The sequence below is a fragment of the Mixophyes fleayi genome, chromosome 5, assembly GCF_038048845.1.
Source record: "Mixophyes fleayi isolate aMixFle1 chromosome 5, aMixFle1.hap1, whole genome shotgun sequence".
NCBI lineage: Eukaryota > Metazoa > Chordata > Amphibia > Anura > Limnodynastidae > Mixophyes > Mixophyes fleayi.
In genome coordinates this window covers 181,727,279-181,751,627 of record NC_134406.1, presented here as the reverse complement: position 1 = coordinate 181,751,627, position 24,349 = coordinate 181,727,279, and the positions used below count along the sequence as shown (strand labels likewise).

The 24,349-nt window shown below is 41.6% G+C and overlaps 1 protein-coding gene across 3 annotated transcripts in view; it reads right to left on the bottom strand.

Annotated features, from left to right (window-relative positions):
* The window catches only part of RNF144B (ring finger protein 144B), a 97,623-nt gene that overhangs the window by 40,771 nt on the left and 32,503 nt on the right, over window positions 1–24,349 (bottom strand). For all 3 annotated transcript variants that reach the window (XM_075213130.1, XM_075213131.1, XM_075213129.1), the window contains exon 2: window positions 2,730–2,931. In XM_075213130.1, the coding sequence (XP_075069231.1) occupies window positions 2,730–2,894 (165 nt within the window). In that variant the 5' untranslated portion in view covers window positions 2,895–2,931. The remainder of the gene's footprint in view (window positions 1–2,729; window positions 2,932–24,349) is intronic.

Here is a 24,349-nt window from a genome sequence, read left to right as displayed (position 1 = left end):
TTTTAATTAATGTTTTAGGTGATACTTGCTTGGATGTACAGTAAGACTAGATATATATAACATACTATAGCTTTTGAAAAACTTGGGCTATACACTGTGTTTAAGCCTAAAAAATTAAAGATAAATTCACATAAAAAAGGGATATTTAGGAAAAACCCCTCCTCCTTCCACTAACTGACAGAAATGTAGTTTCTTGTTCCCATGCCGGCAACTGGAAATGGTTTAAAGTGAAAGCACGCCATATGTCTTCCTGTAAGACAGTCACTGACTGATCAGAGCCAGTGACAGTGTAAATTGACTTAAACTATCCCCTTCTTCTATCTGTGTTGGACCACTGGCGGGAGTGAGATTTTACAAACCCCACAGTTCTAATATATAGAGGGAAGGGGTATAGTACGTGCATAAATAACTTTTTAAGTGGAATTATCCTTTAATGTAGTGTTGTATGTTGTCTTAATCAATGTGTTTGTTGTCTGTTATTCAAGTAAATTAAGTATAACAATTATTGAATGTATCCACAAATGTAATTGTTCCCCAGGCTGACAATGTGCAAAGCTATCTGTTTTACCTGGAATTAAGATGTGAAAAAATATACATATCACAAAACATATTATACTCCATAATATTGCATAATTGTGAATCTGCCTCTGTCATACTTGATCCTTATGTCTATTCTTTCATTCAAGGCATCTCAAACATTTTACCATGAACTCCTGAAAAAAACATGAGTGTTAATCATTACTGACTAGCGCTCTCTAAAGTACATTCATTCAATATGTTCCATTAAGTTTTCCTCCAGCAGTTTGTATGAATCTTGGCAGCTGCACTAATTGCACAAAGACCTCATTATAAATATGCATATAAAAAGAAAATTTAAATTGAATGTGACATCAAAATAAAATGAAACAAAATTGTAAGAGACTGCAAGTTGTGATACATAACCCCTTTGTAAGACCAAGTGCCACTTGTAAGGTCACTTAAAAATATAATGTTGCTGACTACTGCTCTAGAGCAAGAGTTAATAAAGCTGGACAATTAGGACCTCATTTAGAGTCGGACGCAAAGTCCATTTAAGGCGCATCCAACAAAAAAACAATATCATGCATATGCAGAAAGCACCAAATCCACCTGAATTTTGGACCCTTGCGCCTAAAATTGACTTTGCATCTGACTCTAAATGAGGTCCTCAGTGTATATATTTAGCAGCAGATTACAAATTCATATAGTACATCCCTAAATATAAGCCAATTTACAGGCTACTCAGGCCAATACTTACTGCCTATTTACAGTTTTACATCCGTTGGGGGAATTCAATGGCCATGTTACTGCCGAAAGTAACGCGGCCTGTGCACTATTACCGTTACTATGCCAATAGTGCACATAATTACCGTTAGTACGGTAATCTTTAAGGCTGGATTTTGCTCGCGGCTGGGTTAAATTTACCATATTATTAACAGTAATAGGTTTTAACACTACGATATTCCAGGGGGAATTGAATTCCCCCCTTTGAATCTTAATTATTATACTGGCCTGCCACTCCATCCACTCCCATTATGGCTGATGTATTCTTCCAACAAAAGTCGTATGTGGTCACTTTATTTGGCATTCTGCATGAATTTAATTATGCACTTACTTTAGGTTATGCCTTCTGTCCAGGACACGTCCTACAGTGTATAATTCACAAGAAGATTTACAGGAAAAGGAAAAAAAACATGTACAACCCAGCAACTTTTTACTTAGCGTGTATAAAAATGTTTAAACCATCACCATCTGCTGCTGTACTACTAATATCTTTGAATAAGTGTGTTGTTTTGCAGTTTAGTGTAGTTTGTCAGGATGCTATAAAGTACAAAAAAAAACACATGCATAAAAAGACCATTCATTCTGCCAACATTTCATACATGGTGGAAGAAGAAGGCCTGATTCATAGACAGAAAATTATATGGGGTATGCATCGTACATTTAGATTTTACTTAACCATCTCAGATTCAGGAGCTGGTGTCTTGCTGGCTGCTCTAAACACAAGTGGAAAGACTCTGGTAAATGTATCTAACCTAAACATTGGTTATTTTCCAAAGCAACGATTTCCTGTTGTCCAGATTATAGGGAGAATCACACTAAAAATATTTTCTTTTTCAGCCTCATTTTTGTGATTTGTTATTTTCTCTGGAATTACTTATTTATTTCTTTGTCCACACAAGGAAATATTGCCTTTTTGAGCATTGTAAAGGCCAACTGTAATACATTCATGGCTTTGACATAATTATTTACTATATTAGTGCAATTCCAGATATTTATCCCAAAATGATAATATACTGAATATACTATACTCAAGGTGTGATATAGATATAGAGCCCTGAAACAAAGGCGTACCTTTTATTTTTCACATTGTTTTCACTTTACACATTTTTTTATTTCTTTTTAGGAAAAATATTGGTCTGATAATAAAAGATTTTGATGGGTCTCCATATTTACAGCAACTAATGACTAAATATTAGATATCAGCTACTTTTGTAACCAATTTAAAACGGTGTGTTTTTTGCATCTTCAAAATGGTATTTGCTAATGACATTTAAAATGTGTTATTTTTGTTAGCTGGATGCTGATTTAAATTTATTTGGTGGAATATCTAGCAAACTATCAATGATAGACAATATAATGTTTGCTGTGCAGACACATGTGATTACTATTATTTGACAGCTATAATTATCTCACAACTAACTTCTTACCATTGTGCAGAAGATACAGCTGCATTCCCGAAGGGTGGTCATCAGATCAAAAGGATGTTCACACAGGCACAGCTTGCACATAATCAAGGGGTCCAGAGCCAATTCCCCGGGGGTGGAGCTGCCACTCATCATGCCATGATGACAGACTTTACCTGCAGAAGCCATGCTTGCTTTAGGGTGTCAACATTTTTACCACACAGAACTGAAAGATATAATATTGGAGAATAATTTACTAACATATGAGCTGATACACTAATAGTTCTTAAGCTGGGTACACACTACAGAGAAGTAAACGATTAACAATATACCAACGACAGAATAAATTAAAAAAATCCCGATCAGCATACCGATTGACGTGTACACACTATACACGATTATCATCAGATCTCTGCTCTTCATCTGTCAAAATTATTGGCTGCAAGGTAGTCCATAAAAGGCAAGTGACAGCTCAGGTCTTAATTCATTGAGAGATGTTCAGCGGGAGCCCGGCAATTGTATTGGGCAGCCTGTCTTGACACAGCACTGTGTTAAGTGCCGAACTGTAAACAGGCCGTAAATTCTGTGTGACAGCTTTAACCCCAGGAACGGATGGACGCTGCTCTAATCTTCTCATGCTGCACTAATCTTATTCGTTCCAGCCAGCACACAGAGGGTTAAGACTACATGTGCAGGGTGAGAGAGGGGGGAGCAGCCCATACCATCGATATCAGTCTCTTCTCTAAAGAAAAACAGCCGGCAGACAGTTGACAGAGACCGTGGATCATGACAAGATCAGCAGCAGGCAGACTGAGACCTGTCACTCTGAGATACATTATTGGCCAATAGTCGGGTGAATTCATACACACTGCAGGATTGGAAGGTGATTGGTCGGCAAAAATTTAACAGTACGACCAACCAAACGACACGATGATCGGCACTTTGGGGCGACTTTAGATTATTGTGTAAGTATACACACTATACAATATCTGATCAAACAGTCGGATGTCGGCTGATTCGTCCAATTATTGGACGAAAAACCTGTAGTGTGTACCCAGCTTTACTTATTGTGTACGTGACAAGGAGTTTACTAAATAACCCACTTAACTTATGTTAAATGGGAAATATGACAAATGTGTATTGAGCTGGACTTTCATCCTATTTGAAACCTTCTTCTGTGTTGAACTCTGAGAAACATACAATCTAACGGCAGAAAAGCTTTGAAAGTGTCCTTTCCAGTTAATTCTTATTTAATGGGGTGGTGATATTTTTTGACCCCCTTCAGTATAACCTTATGTATGTCCCATGCATTATTAAATTATTTAAATTGATCAACCTCTACCACTCCTGCTGGGACACTTTTGCACAGGTCTACTACCTTTTCTAACAAGAAGTATATTTCTTTCTGCCTTCTTTATTCCCTGTCTTGGACAAAAATCACCCTGTCTGTGCAGAATTGTGGAATCACACACAGGGGCTAGGACAACGATGTAATAGAAGCATAAACGTATACTTGCCTGCTTTTTAAATCTGTACTCTGGGAAATCGGGATACAGAGGGGGAGGGGGTGTGACGACGTCATTATGCCACTATAGCCCCACCCCTACCATAAAATAGAGAAATTCAAGGTATTCAATAGCAGGGGGCGGGGGTTAAGGACGCATCAAAGTCCCGTCCCCCACTATTCAATGCCGTGGATTTCGGCATTTTACAGGGTCCGGGAGGTATGCTTGCTCTTCCGGGAGTCCGGGAGGACTCCTCGAAATTCTGGGAGAGTAGGCAAGTATGCATAAAATACATGCTGTGTTTTACCATTTCACAAATGACAATTGACAATACTCCATCCCACTTTACTGTTTAACATATTTGCAGGTAAGAGTTCAACTTTTATCTTAATACCTCACATAGGAAAATAAATCCTGATACAAAAGAAAAACACTTTATAGAGTACAACTAAAACAGCATTTAATATATAATTCATAAGTTTTGATAAAGTACAATATACAAAACAATGTAATGATTACTGGGCAATAAAAAACAACTCAGGTGCAATAAAATTATGAATGTATTTGTTATAAATAATTGTAATTCTGGACCCAGTCTATACCAAGCAAATGACATAGTCAATGATATCACTATAATAAAAAACAACTATTGGGACACAAAGAAGGGAAATTTCTATAAAGCAGTAGGGCCAATCAGGGCCATCTTAACAACATTATGGGCCCCCGGGCAAAGCACATACATATATATATATATATATATATATATATATATAGAGATACAGATATAGATATAGATATAGATATAGATATAGATATAGAGATAGACAGATGTACTAGCTCAGTGACCCTTGAAGTTTTTTTTGCAGGTTTTTTCTTTTGCAGGATTATTTATTCTAATTAAGAGCCCTGCCTATGGGGCCCCCTTGCCCGTGGGGCCCCCGGGCGCCTGCTCATCGTGCCCAATGGAAAAGATGGCCCTGTGGCCAATAAGGAATGATAATGCTCATCTGTGTACAGTGCAATTCTATTGCACACTGAGGCACATTACATAATCTGCTTCTTGAACTGTATGTGCAAGATATATTGAAGGCTGATATTGTTTAGATAAATTGTCATTTAATTTTAAATTGGAAATATGATGAAGAAACAATAATGTAACCTGATAACATACAATGAACCATTGTCTTGTGTAAAACCTCTCTGCTTGCTCCTGGAGTAAAAAGAAGTTAAAATGAGCTTGATTACAGGTACATGGGGGCCATAGTTTCCTATAGAAAGCAGGGTATTAAATTGTTCGGAAATCCTGCCGCGTAAAAACTACTACCGTTATTACGGTAGTAGTTAGCTGGATTTCAGCTCACGGCTCAGGGAGCTGCGAGCTGAAATCGAGCGAGAAAATTACCGTAGTTACGTTTTTTCCGCACACTATTACCGTAATAATGGTAATAGTGCGCAGATCGCAAGATTTTCTGCGTTTCCGCCGACAATTGAATACCCCCCAAAGAGTTATTTTTCTATTTAATTAGTGAGTGGGTGCGTTAGTGCCGTAATTTCTGATATAATATCAGATATTAGTGAAAACAAGTTCTGCTTCTTTAAATCAATGAAATGCGTACAAGTGAATAAAATAATTTCAAAAAGTGCAGCCAGGACAATTAAGGCCATTGTGTATGTGTTTAAATTGAATAAATAACAGGTTCTGGGCGCTGATCAGTGTGAGATATATGGCAGGATGGATAAGTGAATTAGGATATAATAGATGTTTATTGTAACATGGTTTACATGAAACACATTCCGGCCGGAAAAAATATATTGTGCATGCAATGCACTACATAGTGTAATAAAGGCACATGGTAACACAAATGTATTACAAAAATTATATAAATTGAATAAAATATTGATATATATCACAAAAAAGGAGGTCACAAAAATTGTTGTATATTTGTGTGTATATAGGAGCTCAAAAGTAACGGATAACAGTGGAAAAACAAATGAAGGTAAAATCACGGAAAAAAGACAGTCCTGGCTTAACATAAAGCCCGCTATGTAGGCAATGAGCCCTTGTGGATATAGCGTTAATGATTGAGAATGTTGTCCAAAGAACCAATGTGTATCCAAAGGGTTAAACAAAAAGTCCAGGGTGACTTACATATTTTCGTTCGACAGGGAAGGTTTGTTCGCGGGGCGAGGATTCCTCCTAGGATGCGGCAGCGTCTCTTGTCCCTCGGTTGTGGATTTGAGAGAATCGCAGGCACACAGGCTGCGTGCCTGCGATTCTCTCAAATCCACAACCGAGGGACAAGAGACGCTGCCGCATCCTAGGAGGAATCCTCGCCCCGCGAACAAACCTTCCCTGTCGAACGAAAATATGTAAGTCACCCTGGACTTTTTGTTTAACCCTTTGGATACACATTGGTTCTTTGGACAACATTCTCAATCATTAACGCTATATCCACAAGGGCTCATTGCCTACATAGCGGGCTTTATGTTAAGCCAGGACTGTCTTTTTTCCGTGATTTTACCTTCATTTGTTTTTCCACTGTTATCCGTTACTTTTGAGCTCCTATATACACACAAATATACAACAATTTTTGTGACCTCCTTTTTTGTGATATATATCAATATTTTATTCAATTTATATAATTTTTGTAATACATTTGTGTTACCATGTGCCTTTATTACACTATGTAGTGCATTGCATGCACAATATATTTTTTCCGGCCGGAATGTGTTTCATGTAAACCATGTTACAATAAACATCTATTATATCCTAATTCACTTATCCATCCTGCCATATATCTCACACTGATCAGCGCCCAGAACCTGTTATTTATTCAATTTAAACCCTGTTTCCCCTTGGGAGGGTAGGGATTCCCTCCAACACATTTTCAGGTTCGTCTATTGGCTGCTTCACATATCTAGAGGTAGCGCAACCCACCCTATCTGTCTATATCCATTGTGTATGTGTGAACAAAAACAAAATATAAAATAAATGCATCTTCTGTAGGTGAGGATACCATGCTGGAAGAGTGAGTGGCTCATTCAATCAAATAATCTTTTTATTACATGTGTATTAATACAAGAAAATCCTCTTGCAGGATGCCTCACTGAATATAGAAAACAAAATCCACACAAATACTCCATTTTATATAAAATGAAAAGTAAGAAAAGTTAATATCACAAGTTCTACTCTTCAGCATAAGAAAATAAGGGCTGTAACAAAGCATGAGTGTTAGTAATCTTGAATATGACACACTAAAATAAAATATGTCATCTAGTGGGTTTGCACCCAAAAGCTACTTAACAAGATAAAAAAATAAAAAATAGAAAAATATGATAACAAAAGGATACTGTAACAGATTGTTGTGGTTAATTGTGATAATTACCTATTTTTTCCTACATACATACAAAAAGTCCGAGCACCACAGTTGTCTACTCTCTTGGAATGTTTGACTCCATATTGGGATATCGCCCGCACTCCAGGGAAGTTAGGCTAATTTCCCGCATGCCTGCTGTGTCTACTGTTCTACAAGAAAATGAACAGGGACATGTGCTGATATTCACTTTTATAAATTATTTTCCTCTAGTGTCTCCAATGTGATTAAGTAACATGTTGGGAAATAGATTTGTACTACAAAAAAATGGCCAACGATCTCCAGCCCACTGTTGGGGTAAGTCATTACTAAGTCATCTTCCCACTGTTTCCTGGCCAGTGAGATTGTCCTGCACACAAAATATATGTCTGTGTGTCTCTCTGTGTGTCTATGCCTGTCTATCTGTGAGTGTGTCTCTGTGGGTGGCTGTGTATATGTCTGTTTGTCTGTGTCACACTTGCCTACTCTCCCTGAATATTGAGAGACATCCAGAGAAGGTATGCTAACCTCCTGGATGTATGTATGCACATGTGATGATTCGTTGTTGCAGTTGCTCTGCTGAACAAAAATTATATTGAAGCTTGTTTAAAGTTTGCTGCAGAAGATTTGGACAAGCCTGTGAAATACTGGGAGAATATAGTGTGGTCAGATGAGAGCAAAATTGAACTCTTTGGATGTCATAATACACACCATGTTTGAAGGAGAAATGGCACTGCACATCACCCCAAAACACCATGCCAACAGTGAAGTTTGGAGGTGGGAACACTATGGTGTGGGACTGTTTACCTGCACACAGTAATGGCATACTGCATATGATTGAAGGAAGGGTGAATGGAAAAATGTACCGAGACATTATTGATAAAAATCTGCTTCCATCTACCAGGATGCTGAAGATGAAACAAGGGTGGACATTTCAGCAAGACAAGATCCCAAACACACAGCCAGGGACACTCTCCATTGGTTTCAGAATAAGAAAATAAAGCTGTTAGAATGGCCCAGCCAATCACCTGACTTGAATCCAATTGAAAATCTAAGGAAATAACTAAAGATCAGAGTTCATAGAAGAAGCCCACGGAACCTTCAAGATTTGAAGACTATTTGCATTGAAGAATGGGGCAAAATCACACCTGAGGAATGCATGCGACTAGTTTCTCCATACAGGAGGCGTCTTGAAGCTGTCATTACCAACAAAGGCTTTTGTACAAAGTATTAAATAAGTTTCAGTAAGCGTGTTCAATACTTTTTCCCTGTGTCATTTCACATTATTACACAAAACTTAATTTATGGACTTCTATGGTTTGTTTTCTTTGCATGTGTAAATTTCATTACATTAGCCACATTAAATATATATTTACTGAGAAAAATGTTGATGTGTTCAATACTTATTTCACCCGCTGTAAATGATTATATCCTCACTCACAAATATACAGTTATTATTAGCAATAATTGTACATTATGTATGGAAAATATTCAATTTACTAACATATACTTTTAACTATGGCTGTCCTAATTGTTAAAAATTTCTTAATTCTTTTACAGAATGCAACTTTGTCAGTGTTTTAAAAAATGGGGTACTGACCAGCTAGGATAATCACAAAGTGCCTCACTGTGATGCGTAACTGTCACAAGAGGAAACATTTAAGAACACTCCATAAAAAATCTATACTGCTGCAATGTCTCTTGTGTACACATGGAATACATTAGGAGGAAGTCACTTTGATGTACAGTAAATGACATGTGTTTTGTAACTTATTCCCATGCTTCCAATTTTTCATGGGATATTTTTCAACTGCATACAAATCTCAGGTCTATGCTGATTAAGAAAAAAAAACAAAATGGATAAGGAGCACATAATCCTCAGATGTATTCCTAAATAAAAGCATAAACTTAAACAAATAATAAAGATACAACAAAATGGGTGTATAAATTAGAGATGGTCACTGACCCCCGTGTTTTGGTTTTGGATTCGGTTTTGGATCTGGATTACCGTCGTGTTTTGGTTTTGGTTTTGGTTTTGCAAAACCGCCATTGCGTGTTTTGGTTTTGGTTTTGGTTTTGTTTGGTTTTGTTTTGCTATTTTTTGGGAAAATCCATGTTTTTGGGCCTAAATTAACCCAATTTAGTGCTCCAACTGTTTTAGAGACAAGTAATCTAATTGTTGAGGTAATAAATCATCCAAAAAAACAGTTTAATTCTTCGTTGGTAGGCCTATTCTACACACAAAACAGATTGTCTTCCTCTCCATCTATGCATATTGGCAATGCAGCCATCGTCTTTGAATGTATATTACACCCTACACTTATAGTTAAATATGTAAAGAAATGGAAAAAGCCAGTTTGGTTTCTGTCTCTCAAGGCCCCCCTCCACTTGTATAAAATAGCAAAAAATTCAGCCATTATAGACTGTACAATATTAATTGACATGGAGAAAGCCAGTTTGGTTTCTGTCTCTCTAGGCCCCCCTCCACTTGTATAAAATACTAAAAAATTCAGCCATTATAGACTGTACAATATTAATTGACATGGAGAAAGACAGTTTGGGGTCACTCTGTCTCTCTAGGCCCCCCTCCACTTGTATAAAATACCAAAAAATTCAGCCATTATAGACTGTACAATATTAATTGACATGGAGAAAGCCAGTTTGGTTTCTGTCTCTCTAGGCCCCCCTCCACTTGTATAAAATACTAAAAAATTCAGCCATTATAGACTGTACAATATTAATTGACATGGAGAAAGACAGTTTGGGGTCACTCTGTCTCTCTAGGCCCCCCTCCACTTGTATAAAATACCAAAAAATTCAGCCATTATAGACTGTACAATATTAATTGACATGGAGAAAGCCAGTTTGGTTTCTGTCTCTCTAGGCCCCCCTCCACTTGTATAAAATACTAAAAAATTCAGCCATTATAGACTGTACAATATTAATTGACATGGAGAAAGACAGTTTGGGGTCACTCTGTCTCTCTAGGCCCCCCTCCACTTGTATAAAATACCAAAAAATTCAGCCATTATAGACTGTACAATATTAATTGACATGGAGAAAGCCAGTTTGGTTTCTGTCTCTCTAGGCCCCCCTCCACTTGTATAAAATACTAAAAAATTCAGCCATTATAGACTGTACAATATTAATTGACATGGAGAAAGACAGTTTGGGGTCACTCTGTCTCTCTAGGCCCCCCTCCACTTGTATAAAATACCAAAAAATTCAGCCATTATAGACTGTACAATATTAATTGACATGGAGAAAGCCAGTTTGGTTTCTGTCTCTCTAGGCCCCCCTCCACTTGTATAAAATACTAAAAAATTCAGCCATTATAGACTGTACAATATTATGAAAAATGGACAAAGCCAGTTTAGGGTCACTCTGTCTATAACACCCTACCCTTAAGGATAAATTGCCCTAACAGCAGCCTTTCAAGATGGTATGTGATATGGAAATGCCACAAGTCCCTTTCCTCTTTGGGGGTAGATTGCACCCTACACTTACATAGAAAGTTTTAAAAAGATGTTATCGGCATCATCTTCAGCTTCATCCTCACCCTCATCAGTGTGTACGTCATCATCACAGACTATCAATTCATCGCCGCTTGAATCCGCCATTAGAGAACAGTCAGTGCTTGGATGTCTTGGATGGTGAAGGCCTTCCTCGTGGAAGATGTAGTTCATTTTTATAAACATCATTTTCTCCACATTTTTGGGAAGTAACCTTCTACGGCGATCACTGACTAAGTTCCCTGCTGTGCTGAACACTCGTTCAGAGTACACACTGGAGGGTGGGCAGCTTAGGTATTGCAAAGCAAGTTTGTACATGGGTTTCCAAATGGCCTGCTTTTCTTCCCAGTAAGGAAAGGGACTGTCTGACATTTCCATATCAACTACCTCTTGAAAGTAATCCTCCACCATCCTTTGCATGTTTATACTCATATTGGATGGACTTATGGGCAAAGTGACACATTTTTTTGAAAAATCCTTCAAACCAGCCCAGATGTTAAATTGTTCTCGTCTGCCCCCTGTGTCTTCCCTGCTTCTTTTTTGGAAATTTAATTTTTTACGAGCAACAGCTTGAGAAAGTGAAGGAGGACACGTCGTCAAGCCGAGGCCCAGTTCAGCGGCCAACTTGCTGAGCAATAGCTCCTTGCAAAAGTTCACATCTCGCTCATTTACAAGTAAAGACTCAATGTAGGTTTTAAACCTTGGATCAAGCACAGTGGCCAAAACGTACTGATCCGAGTTCAAGATCTTAATAACTCGAGGATCATTGTGAAGCGAATTAAGTACTTGATCGACAAGGCCAACATACTTTGCTGAATTGCTTGCTTTCAGCTCCTCCTTCATTTTCTCAAGCTGCTTTTCCAATAGTCTAATTAAAGGAATGACTTGGCTCAAACTAGCAGAGTCTGCACTGACCTCACATGTCACAACTTCAAATGGTTTCAGCACCTTGCACAGCACTGAAAGGATTCCCCACTGTGCAAGAGTGAAATACATCCCCCCTCCTTTCCCAATGTCATGACTTGTGCAATATGCTTGGATGGCTTTGCGCTGTTCCTCCATCCTCTGAAGCATGTACAGGGTGGAATTCCACCGAGTTACCACCTCTTGCTTAAGTTGGTGGCAGGGCAAGTTAAACTGCTCTTGGAGCTGCTGTAATCTCCTACATGCTGTGGCTGAATGCCTGAAATGGCCTGAAATTTTACGGGCCACCGAAAGCATCTCCTGCACCTCACGGTTATTTCGTAGGAAGCTCTGCACCACCAAGTTGATGGTGTGAGCAAAACAGGGAATATGTTGGAAATCACCCAGCTGTAATGCTCGCACTATATTGTTGGCGTTATCTGAAATGACATACCCTGGGGAGAGTCCGAGTGGTATAAGCCATGCATCAATCACATCTCTCAGTTTGCGTAACAAATTGTCAGCCGTATGCCTGTTAGTGAAGCCGGTGATACAAAGAGTGGCCTGCCTGTGACAAATGTTACGTAGTGGTGTACATGCTGCTGCTGTTCCTGCTGGTGAAGGTGAATGACCAACCCAGTGGGCTGTCACAGTCATATAGTCTTTGGTTTGGCCACTTCCACTTGTCCACATATCTGTGGTTAAGTGAACAGTGGGCAGAATGGCATTTTTCAGCGCAATCTCTACATTTTTACACACTTTTTGGTATAGTTGTGGAATAGCTTTACGGGAGAAATGGTGTCGCGATGGAATTCTGTAACGCGGACACAAAACCTCAATTAACTGTGAAAAACCAGCTGCGTTTATTGTGGAGATTGGACGCAGATCTAACACTAACATTGCAGCCATGGCGTCTGTGATTCGCTTGGCGACTGGGTGACTGCTGTCATATTTGCTTCCCCTCGCAAATGATTGTTTCACAGTTAATTGCTGAAATGTAGGACTGCTCATTTTATTCACCTGCCTCTGGGATGACGATTCACCCCCAGCAGCAGCAACAGCAGCAGCAGGACTAACGCTTTCTTCAGAGGAATCAATAATAGTGCCGGAGTCATCCAGCCTTAAGTGGGATGCCGGGCTAACTCCGAGCGCTACTGAGGATATTGATGAGGATGGTGTGGTGGGTGTATTTTGTAGCCGTCGGTATGTCGGTGAGCGGAGGGTCTTAGCTGATGAGGGAGTGTGTCACTCACCGGACTGTGAGTGCTTCTTCCCGGACTATTAGGAACCGTGGACGTCCTCTATCCTGAGGGACTGCGCATGCGCAGCCCTTTCCAAACCTTCAGTGTATGTTCCTTTAACTTAATTGGCAGATCAGGCAACCTCCCTATATTAAGCACCTGTGGTCAACACCACGTTGCCTGATCTTGGAGTCTCATTCCCCATGAGCCTCTGAAGGTGTTCCTGTGTTTCCTTGTTTATTCAGCCCTGCTGATTCCTGTGGTTTCCAAACCACTTCTACCTCTGTGGTTTCCAAACCACTTCTACTACTGTGGTTCCCATACCACTTCTACCATCTACTGTATCATCGTGACTGTGAGCTGATTCCTATCCGCTGCCTCCGTGCACTACAGTCTTCTAATCACTTCAACTCTACCATTTATCATTGGGACTGTTAGCTGATGCCTATCCGCTGCCTCCGTGCACTACAGGCTTCAACCACATCCACTCACCTGTTCATGATTGTGACTGCCAGCTGATTCCTATCCGCTGCCTCCGTGCACTACAGGCTTCAACCTGCAACTCGTCTGTGTTTCATCATCGTGACTGTTTGGCTGATTCCTATCCGCTGCCTCCGTGCACTACAGTCTTCAACCTGCAACTCGTCTGTGTTTCATCATCGTGACTGCTAGCTGATTCCTATCCGCTGCCTCTGTGCGCTTCAGTCTTCAGTCCTCGTCAACTCTACCGTGTTTCCTTGAGTCTGCTGCCACTATTGCTACCCGCTACTCTCCGTGATCATCTGTTCCAGTTCAACTCTGCTCCGGGGTCCCATCGTTACTGCACCTGCTGGTTGCTATTGGTTACCTCCGTGTTCCCGCAGAGACCCGCTGCTGTGACTTCTCAGCGCTACTCATCCATCTACTGCTGATCCGCTTCACCCATCCAGGGACTTGTATCCTGCTGGCCTCCTGCCCTTCAGGTATCTCTGCACTCCTGTCTGACTGCCTTCTCCTGAACCACGGTATGCATACTTCCCATTGACTGTGCTGTGTATTGCATACCTTGCTGGACTGTGTTGGTTCTCCTCTGGAGTGTACTATCTGCTGACTCTACTGCCATCATTGACTGTGTTATCTCATGCTGGATTACTTCAAGAGACTTTCTATATTGGCAGTGTTGTTCAGTCATTTATACATTTATATTGTGCATATTACTGTGGATCAAAGTCAAGGTGCCCGTGTATATATTGTGTTGCAGTCTCTCCCCGTGCACCTCCTCACATATATATTCAGTGGTACAACTTGCTAGTGGCAGACCACTGACTCCTGTTTACAGTTTCACCTGTTCCAGTATCCTCTCACATAGCAGTGGTACAACTTGCTAACGCAGACCACTGACTCCCCGGATACCTCCACTTGGATTCCATTCCTTCACTCAGACAGCGGTACAACTTGCTATCCGCAGACCGCTGACTCTCATCACCTCCTCGTTTCTGTTGGACATTCCTCCTCACTATAGCAGTGGTACAACTTGCTACCGCAGACCACTGACTACCTTCACGTGTCCTTTGTCCATACAGTTCCTCGTGTATTACTACCTCCATATTGCCAGTGCTGCTAGTCATAGACTTTCCTGAGCATCTCATCATCTGCTATTTCCTGTTCCGTGATCACCCTGCTACCAGAGTACCATATTACCACCTATACTGCTCTGGTAAGCCTATCACCTGGTGATCCCTGGGTAAAGACTCCTAGTGCCCGTGACAGTAAGATCAGGCCATGACAGACCCAGATACGGAACCTACTGCTAAAGAGATGCTGCAGCATCTGGTCAGCCGTGTGGAGCAACAGGATGCTCGCCAACAGCTGTTACTTCAATGTTACCAATCGTTAACCTCCCAAGGAACATCTGGACAGACTGTTACAGCTAATATTGAAGCTCCTGTGCTTTCCTCCGTCTCCCCAGTGCCATCCCAGGTGTCTACAGCTCCTATGCTTCACCTGCCTACTCCGTCAAAATATGACGGGGACCCCAAAACTTGTAGAGGTTTCCTTAACCAATGTTCAGTCCATTTTGAACTCCAACCTCAAAATTTTTCTACCCATCGTTCCAGAGTGGCCTATCTTATCTCATTGTTTTCTGGACAAGCCCTGGCTTGGGCCTCCCCTCTGTGGGAAAGAAACGATCCAATTCTACAAGATAGTGCCAAATTCATTTCCACGTTCCGAAGTGTGTTCGATGAACCAGGTCGTGTGACCTCCGCTGCTTCCAGCATTCTTCGTTTGCGACAAGGCTCCCATACAGTAGGACAGTATGTCATTCAATTTAGGATCTTAGCCTCTGAACTTCAGTGGAATACTGAAGCATTAGTTGCCGCCTTCTGGCAGGGGCTCTCCGATAAAATTAAAGATGCACTGACTACCCAAGAGCTTCCTTCGTCACTAGAAGATTTGATCTCTCTTTGCCATCGTGTAGACATGAGATTTCGTGAAAGAGAATCTGAGAAAACAACTTCTGCTAAAGCACCTCTTCGTTTAAACCCTCAATTTCGTCCAGTTTCACCTTCTGTGATTCCCATGGAGATAGGACGTTCCAAATTATCTTTAGAAGAGAGGAAACGAAGAGTAAAGAATAGACTCTGTATCTATTGTGCTGATTCCACACATATGCTCAGTTCTTGCCCTAAGAAATCGGGAAATGCCAGGCCCTAACTAGTTCTGGAGAGGTAAAGTTAGGGTCCCTGGAGTCCTCTCCATTGTCTATGAAATCTAAAGTCTGCGCTTTCGATGTTACGATTTCCTTTGCTACCAAATCCTTTGAGTCACAGGCATTGATTGATTCCGGAGCAGCAGGAAATTTCATTTCTAAATCACTAGTGAATCAATGGTCCCTACCAGTGATCACTTTAAAAACACCCATTACTGTGACGGCTATAGATGGATCACGTCTCATCAATGGTCTCATCACCCAGAGTACGTCTCCAGTAACCCTTCAGATTGGTGTACTACACCATGAAGAAATTTCGTTTTTAATTCTTCCAGTTACGACAAGTCCGATTGTCTTAGGCCTTCCATGGCTTCAATGTCACTCTCCCCAGATTGACTGGCGCACCCCTCAAGTTACGTCTTGGGGGTCTGAATGTCACCATCGTTGTCTCTCTCAAGTTATTCCTCTTAAAGTACAGCGATCTTCCATCTCATCTTCCTCCCCGGGACTCCCTCCTCAGTATGCTTCATTTGCCGATGTGTTTGATAAAGCTCAGTCTGAACGTCTTCCTCCTCATCGTTCTTGGGATTGTCCGATCGACCTTCTACCTGGCAAGACTCCTCCCAGGGGTCGGGTCTATCCTCTCTCGTTACCTGAAACTCAAGCCACATCTGAGTACATACAGGAGAATCTCCAGCGTGGGTTCATTCGACCTTCCACCTCTCCCGCTGGAGCTGGGTTCTTCTTCGTCAAAAAGAAGGATGGATCATTACGCCCTTGTATAGATTTTCGTGGACTCAACGCCATTACTATCAAGAATCGGTATCCCATTCCGCTGATCACTGAGCTATTTGATCGCATCAAGGGAGCTCGGATATTTACTAAGTTGGATCTTCGTGGTGCCTACAATTTAATAAGAATCCGTTCCGGTGACGAATGGAAGACCGCGTTTAACACCAGAGATGGGCATTACGAATATTTAGTAATGCCCTTCGGGCTGTGTAATGCCCCCGCGGTTTTCCAGGGTTTCATCAATGAGATCTTTCGGGACTTATTATATGTATGTGTCGTTGTCTACCTGGACGACATATTGATCTTCTCACAGGACCTGCCTTCTCATCACCAACATGTGGCAGAGGTCCTCTCCAGACTACGGAAAAACTCGTTGTTCTGTAAATTGGAAAAATGTTCATTCGAGTTACCCCAGATTCCATTCTTGGGGTATATAGTTTCCGGAGTTGGCCTGAAGATGGATCCAGACAAAGTAAATGCTGTACTACATTGGCCTCAGCCAACTACTCTTCGTGCCATCCAGCGTTTTTTAGGTTTTGCCAATTACTATAGACGCTTCATTCAAGACTTCTCATCCATTGCATCTCCCATTGTGGCCTTAACTCGGAAAGGGGCTAATACTAAGCAATGGTCATCTGAGGCTCTCCAAGCCTTTCAAATCCTCAAAGAGTCCTTCTCGTCTGCTCCCATTCTGCGACAACCTGATGTGACACTCCCCTTCTTCCTAGAAGTAGATGCCTCTAATGTGGGCTTAGGAGCTATTCTCTCCCAACGCTCGGAGCAACAAAAATTACATCCTTGTGCCTTCTACTCTCGGGGTCTTCTGCCCGCAGAGAAAAACTATACTATCGGGGACAAGGAGTTGCTGGCCATCAAAGCTGCATTAGAGGAATGGAGATACTTGTTGGAAGGAGCTCGCCATCCGGTGACGATCTTCACGGATCATAAGAACTTGTCATATTTGCAATCTGCTCAATGCTTGAACCCTCGTCAAGCAAGATGGTCTCTTTTCTTTTCCCGTTTTGAATTAATTATAACCTTCAAACCAGCTGCTAAGAACAAGAAAGCTGACGCTCTATCTCGAGCTTTTGTGACGTCCTCTGATGTAGAAGAGGTTCCCAACCATGCTATTCTAGACCCCAAATGTATTTCTCTGGCTGCTTCATCCACCAAAATGCTACCATTTGGGAAGACCCTCGTGCCTCCTACTCTGAGGCGGAAAATCCTTTCGTGGTTCCATGCCTCTCGTTTTTCTGGACACGCCGGTGAACATAAGACCTTTGAGATTCTCTCTCGTAGTTACTGGTGGCCTTCAATGAGGAGAGACGTCAAAGAGTTTATTGCTTCCTGTGATTTATGTTCTCAGTTCAAATCCTCCCGCAGAACTCCAGCAGGGTTGCTGCGACCACTACCCATTCCGTCCAAGCCTTGGACCCATATTAGTATGGATTTCGTTACTGATTTGCCACCAAGTAAGAATCACAATACTATTTGGGTAGTGGTAGACAGATTTTCGAAGATGGCTCATTTCGTCCCTCTGTCCGGTTTACCTTCCTCGTCTACTCTGGCTGAACATTTCATTAAAGAAATCTTCCGCATCCATGGATGTCCGTCTGAGATTGTGTCAGATAGAGGAGTACAATTCGTTTCCAGATTCTGGCGGGCCCTTTGTAAAACCTTGGGCATACGATTAGCACTCTCATCGTCTTACCATCCGCAATCTAACGGACAAACGGAACGAGTCAATCAAGATCTTGAGACTTTTATTAGGATGTTCTCTTCAGCCAACCAAGACAACTGGGTAGAATTGCTCCCTTGGGCTGAATTCGCCCATAACAACATGTATCATGAGTCATCATCCAAAACTCCATTCTTTGTGGTCTACGGTCACCATCCGTCTTTTCCGGAATTTCCTGCCCTCCCGCCCACCCAAGTTCCTGCTGTGGAGACTGCTTGTCAGACCTTCAAAAATATCTGGTCTCAGGTCAAAACCTGTTTAAAGAAGACATCTAACAAATATAAGTCTTTCGCAGATAAGAAGAGGCGGGCTATTCCACCACTAAAAATTGGAGATCGTGTCTGGTTATCTACCAAAAATATTCGTTTGAAGGTTCCATCTATGAAATTCGCCCCTCGTTTTATTGGTCCATATAGGATCATTCAAGTTATCAATCCAGTATGTGTTAAACTTCTTCTTCCTAAGAATCTTCGGATTTCCAATGCCTTCCATGTGTCCTTGCTCAAACCTCTCATCATCAACCGTTTCTCGACTCCTTCCTCAGCACCGCAGCCAGTTCAAGTTCATCAGGAGGAGGATTTCGAGATTACTGAGGTATTGGATGCAAAAATTTCGCGAGGAGTCCTCCGTTTCCTCGTTCATTGGAAGGGCTTTGGTCCTGAAGAGCGTTCATGGATCAAAGCTGAAGATCTTAATGCTCCTGCCCTTCTGAAGAAGTTTTATTCCAAAAATCCGGACAAGCCCGGTTCCAGGCGTTCTGTGCCCACCTTTAAAAGGGGGGGTACTGTCACTCACCGGACTGTGAGTGCTTCTTCCCGGACTATTAGGAACCGTGGACGTCCTCTATCCTGAGGGACTGCGCATGCGCAGCCCTTTCCAAACCTTCAGTGTATGTTCCTTTAACTTAATTGGCAGATCAGGCAACCTCCCTATATTAAGCACCTGTGGTCAACACCACGTTGCCTGATCTTGGAGTCTCATTCCCCATGAGCCTCTGAAGGTGTTCCTGTGTTTCCTTGTTTATTCAGCCCTGCTGATTCCTGTGGTTTCCAAACCACTTCTACCTCTGTGGTTTCCAAACCACTTCTACTACTGTGGTTCCCATACCACTTCTACCATCTACTGTATCATCGTGACTGTGAGCTGATTCCTATCCGCTGCCTCCGTGCACTACAGTCTTCTAATCACTTCAACTCTACCATTTATCATTGGGACTGTTAGCTGATGCCTATCCGCTGCCTCCGTGCACTACAGGCTTCAACCACATCCACTCACCTGTTCATGATTGTGACTGCCAGCTGATTCCTATCCGCTGCCTCCGTGCACTACAGGCTTCAACCTGCAACTCGTCTGTGTTTCATCATCGTGACTGTTTGGCTGATTCCTATCCGCTGCCTCCGTGCACTACAGTCTTCAACCTGCAACTCGTCTGTGTTTCATCATCGTGACTGCTAGCTGATTCCTATCCGCTGCCTCTGTGCGCTTCAGTCTTCAGTCCTCGTCAACTCTACCGTGTTTCCTTGAGTCTGCTGCCACTATTGCTACCCGCTACTCTCCGTGATCATCTGTTCCAGTTCAACTCTGCTCCGGGGTCCCATCGTTACTGCACCTGCTGGTTGCTATTGGTTACCTCCGTGTTCCCGCAGAGACCCGCTGCTGTGACTTCTCAGCGCTACTCATCCATCTACTGCTGATCCGCTTCACCCATCCAGGGACTTGTATCCTGCTGGCCTCCTGCCCTTCAGGTATCTCTGCACTCCTGTCTGACTGCCTTCTCCTGAACCACGGTATGCATACTTCCCATTGACTGTGCTGTGTATTGCATACCTTGCTGGACTGTGTTGGTTCTCCTCTGGAGTGTACTATCTGCTGACTCTACTGCCATCATTGACTGTGTTATCTCATGCTGGATTACTTCAAGAGACTTTCTATATTGGCAGTGTTGTTCAGTCATTTATACATTTATATTGTGCATATTACTGTGGATCAAAGTCAAGGTGCCCGTGTATATATTGTGTTGCAGTCTCTCCCCGTGCACCTCCTCACATATATATTCAGTGGTACAACTTGCTAGTGGCAGACCACTGACTCCTGTTTACAGTTTCACCTGTTCCAGTATCCTCTCACATAGCAGTGGTACAACTTGCTAACGCAGACCACTGACTCCCCGGATACCTCCACTTGGATTCCATTCCTTCACTCAGACAGCGGTACAACTTGCTATCCGCAGACCGCTGACTCTCATCACCTCCTCGTTTCTGTTGGACATTCCTCCTCACTATAGCAGTGGTACAACTTGCTACCGCAGACCACTGACTACCTTCACGTGTCCTTTGTCCATACAGTTCCTCGTGTATTACTACCTCCATATTGCCAGTGCTGCTAGTCATAGACTTTCCTGAGCATCTCATCATCTGCTATTTCCTGTTCCGTGATCACCCTGCTACCAGAGTACCATATTACCACCTATACTGCTCTGGTAAGCCTATCACCTGGTGATCCCTGGGTAAAGACTCCTAGTGCCCGTGACAGAGTGCTTGTATTCTTTTGGGAAGAACTTTCAGCTTTTCCCAACACTTTGCCATGAACTCTCGTTAGATGGCGTAACATAGACGAGGTTCCAAGATGGTTAAGGTCCCTCCCTCGACTGACTGTGGCTTCACATACACTACAAATGGCTATACAATTGTTGTCTGGATTTGGGTAGAAATAATTCCACACATAAGAAGTGGATTTTTTTGTTTTATGCCCAGGCATGACAATGGCCTTTTTCTTGTCACGTGCCAGAACTGCTGCCACTGGTGCAGGACTTACACAAACAACCTCATCCTCATCAACATCCTCATTAGCGCCCTCGTCGCCTACACAAATCTCCCCCTCATCCTCTTCTAATTCCAAAGTGGCATCCTCAATTTGGGTATCACCGGCTACACTCGGGCTATTAAGGCACACATCAGCAGAATGCTCACGATTAGACATCCCACTGTTGGATGGACTCTCCACAGGGATTGTTGTCATTTGTGAATCAGAGCAAATATTCTCCTGTAATGCCTCACTGGTATCTTGCAGCTCAGCTTTGACGCGTAACAGTAGTTGTGCACCAATTGTAGCCTGGGTAACTTTTTGGGATCTGCCACTAATAGCCAAAGGTGAAGGCCTCATTCTCTCTTTGCCACTGCGTGTGTAGAATGGCATGCTTGCAATTTTTTTTTTATCGTCACTTAACTTTTGCTCAGTTACACTTCTTTTTCGCTTCAATACAGTAAATTTTTTTTTGGTTTTTGTTTTTTGCACTAATTTGAAAACACTCTGTTGTTTGACATCGCCTTGGCCAGATGACGTACTGGGAACACTAACATCAGGACTGGTGACAGAACCTGGTTGCTCATTTAGATCATATGTGGACTGCTTTGAATCCATTCTGAGCGCAAACCACTGAGGAGTGCTAAAAATTATTGAGTAGATACTGCTGACAGATATGACTTTTGACAGCCAGAAATATTAATGCACAATTAGGGAGGACACCCCAAAAACACTGAGGAGTGCTAAAAATTATTGAGTAGATACTGCTGACAGATATGACTTTTGACAGCCAGAAATATTAATGCACAATTAGGGAGGACACCCCAAAAACACTGAGGAGTGCTAAAAATTATTGAGTAGATACTGCTGACAGATATGACTTTTGACAGCCAGAAATATTAATGCACAATTAGGGAGGACACCCCAAAAACACTGAGGAGTGCTAAAAATTATTGAGTAGATACTGCTGACAGATATGACTTTTGACAGCCAGAAATATTAATGCACAATTAGGGAGGACACCCCAAAAACACTGAGGAGTGCTAAAAATTATTGAGTAGATACTGCTGACAGATATGACTTTTGACAGCCAGAAATATTAATGCACAATTAGGGAGGACACCCCAAAAACACTGAGGAGTGCTAAAAATTATTGAGTAGATACTGCTGACAGATATGACTTTTGACAGCCAGAAATATTAATGCACAATTAGGGAGGACACCCCAAAAACACTGAGGAGTGCTAAAAATTATTGAGTAGATACTGCTGACAGATATGACTTTTGACAGCCAGAAATATTAATGCACAATTAGGGAGGACACCCCAAAAACACTGAGGAGTGCTAAAAATTATTGAGTAGATACTGCTGACAGATATGACTTTTGACAGCCAGAAATATTAATGCACAATTAGGGAGGACACCCCAAAAACACTGAGGAGTGCTAAAAATTATTGAGTAGATACTGCTGACAGATATGACTTTTGACAGCCAGAAATATTAATGCACAATTAGGGAGGACACCCCAAAAACACTGAGGAGTGCTAAAAATTATTGAGTAGATACTGCTGACAGATATGACTTTTGACAGCCAGAAATATTAATGCACAATTAGGGAGGACACCCCAAAAACACTGAGGAGTGCTAAAAATTATTGAGTAGATACTGCTGACAGATATGACTTTTGACAGCCAGAAATATTAATGCACAATTAGGGAGGACACCCCAAAAACACTGAGGAGTGCTAAAAATTATTGAGTAGATACTGCTGACAGATATGACTTTTGACAGCCAGAAATATTAATGCACAATTAGGGAGGACACCCCAAAAACACTGAGGAGTGCTAAAAATTATTGAGTAGATACTGCTGACAGATATGACTTTTGACAGCCAGAAATATTAATGCACAATTAGGGAGGACACCCCAAAAACACTGAGGAGTGCTAAAAATTATTGAGTAGATACTGCTGACAGATATGACTTTTGACAGCCAGAAATATTAATGCACAATTAGGGAGGACACCCCAAAAACACTGAGGAGTGCTAAAAATTATTGAGTAGATACTGCTGACAGATATGACTTTTGACAGCCAGAAATATTAATGCACAATTAGGGAGGACACCCCAAAAACACTGAGGAGTGCTAAAAATTATTGAGTAGATACTGCTGACAGATATGACTTTTGACAGCCAGAAATATTAATGCACAATTAGGGAGGACACCCCAAAAACACTGAGGAGTGCTAAAAATTATTGAGTAGATACTGCTGACAGATATGACTTTTGACAGCCAGAAATATTAATGCACAATTAGGGAGGACACCCCAAAAACACTGAGGTGTGCTACAAATTATTGAGTAGATACTGCTGACAGATATGACTTTTGACAGCCAGAAATATTAATGCACAATTAGGGAGGACACCCCAAAAACACTGAGGAGTGCTAAAAATTATTGAGTAGATACTGCTGACAGATATGACTTTTGACAGCCAGAAATATTAATGCACAATTAGGGAGGACACCCCAAAAACACTGAGGAGTGCTAAAAATTATTGAGTAGATACTGCTGACAGATATGACTTTTGACAGCCAGAAATATTAATGCACAATTAGGGAGGACACCCCAAAAACACTGAGGTGTGCTACAAATTATTTAGTAGATACTGCTGACAGATATGACTTTTGACAGCCAGAAATATTAATGCACAATTAGGGAGGACACCCCAAAAACACTGAGGAGTGCTAAAAATTATTGAGTAGATACTGCTGACAGATATGACTTTTGACAGCCAGAAATATTAATGCACAATTAGGGAGGACACCCCAAAAACACTGAGGTGTGCTACAAATTATTTAGTAGATACTGCTGACAGATATGACTTTTGACAGCCAGAAATATTAATGCACAATTATGGGGGACACCCCAAAAGCGCTGGGGAGTGCCAAATATGAAGAAAAAATAATAAACCTCTATCCTCCTCTCTGCACTAGCGATTTTGGTTAGAGCAATTGCAAGAACAATATGGTATTCTCTGTCCCTGCTCTAATTAGCCTATGACTACACCCTGCTCTCTCCCTCTGTCAAATGGCGATGGATTGCTGTGGAGG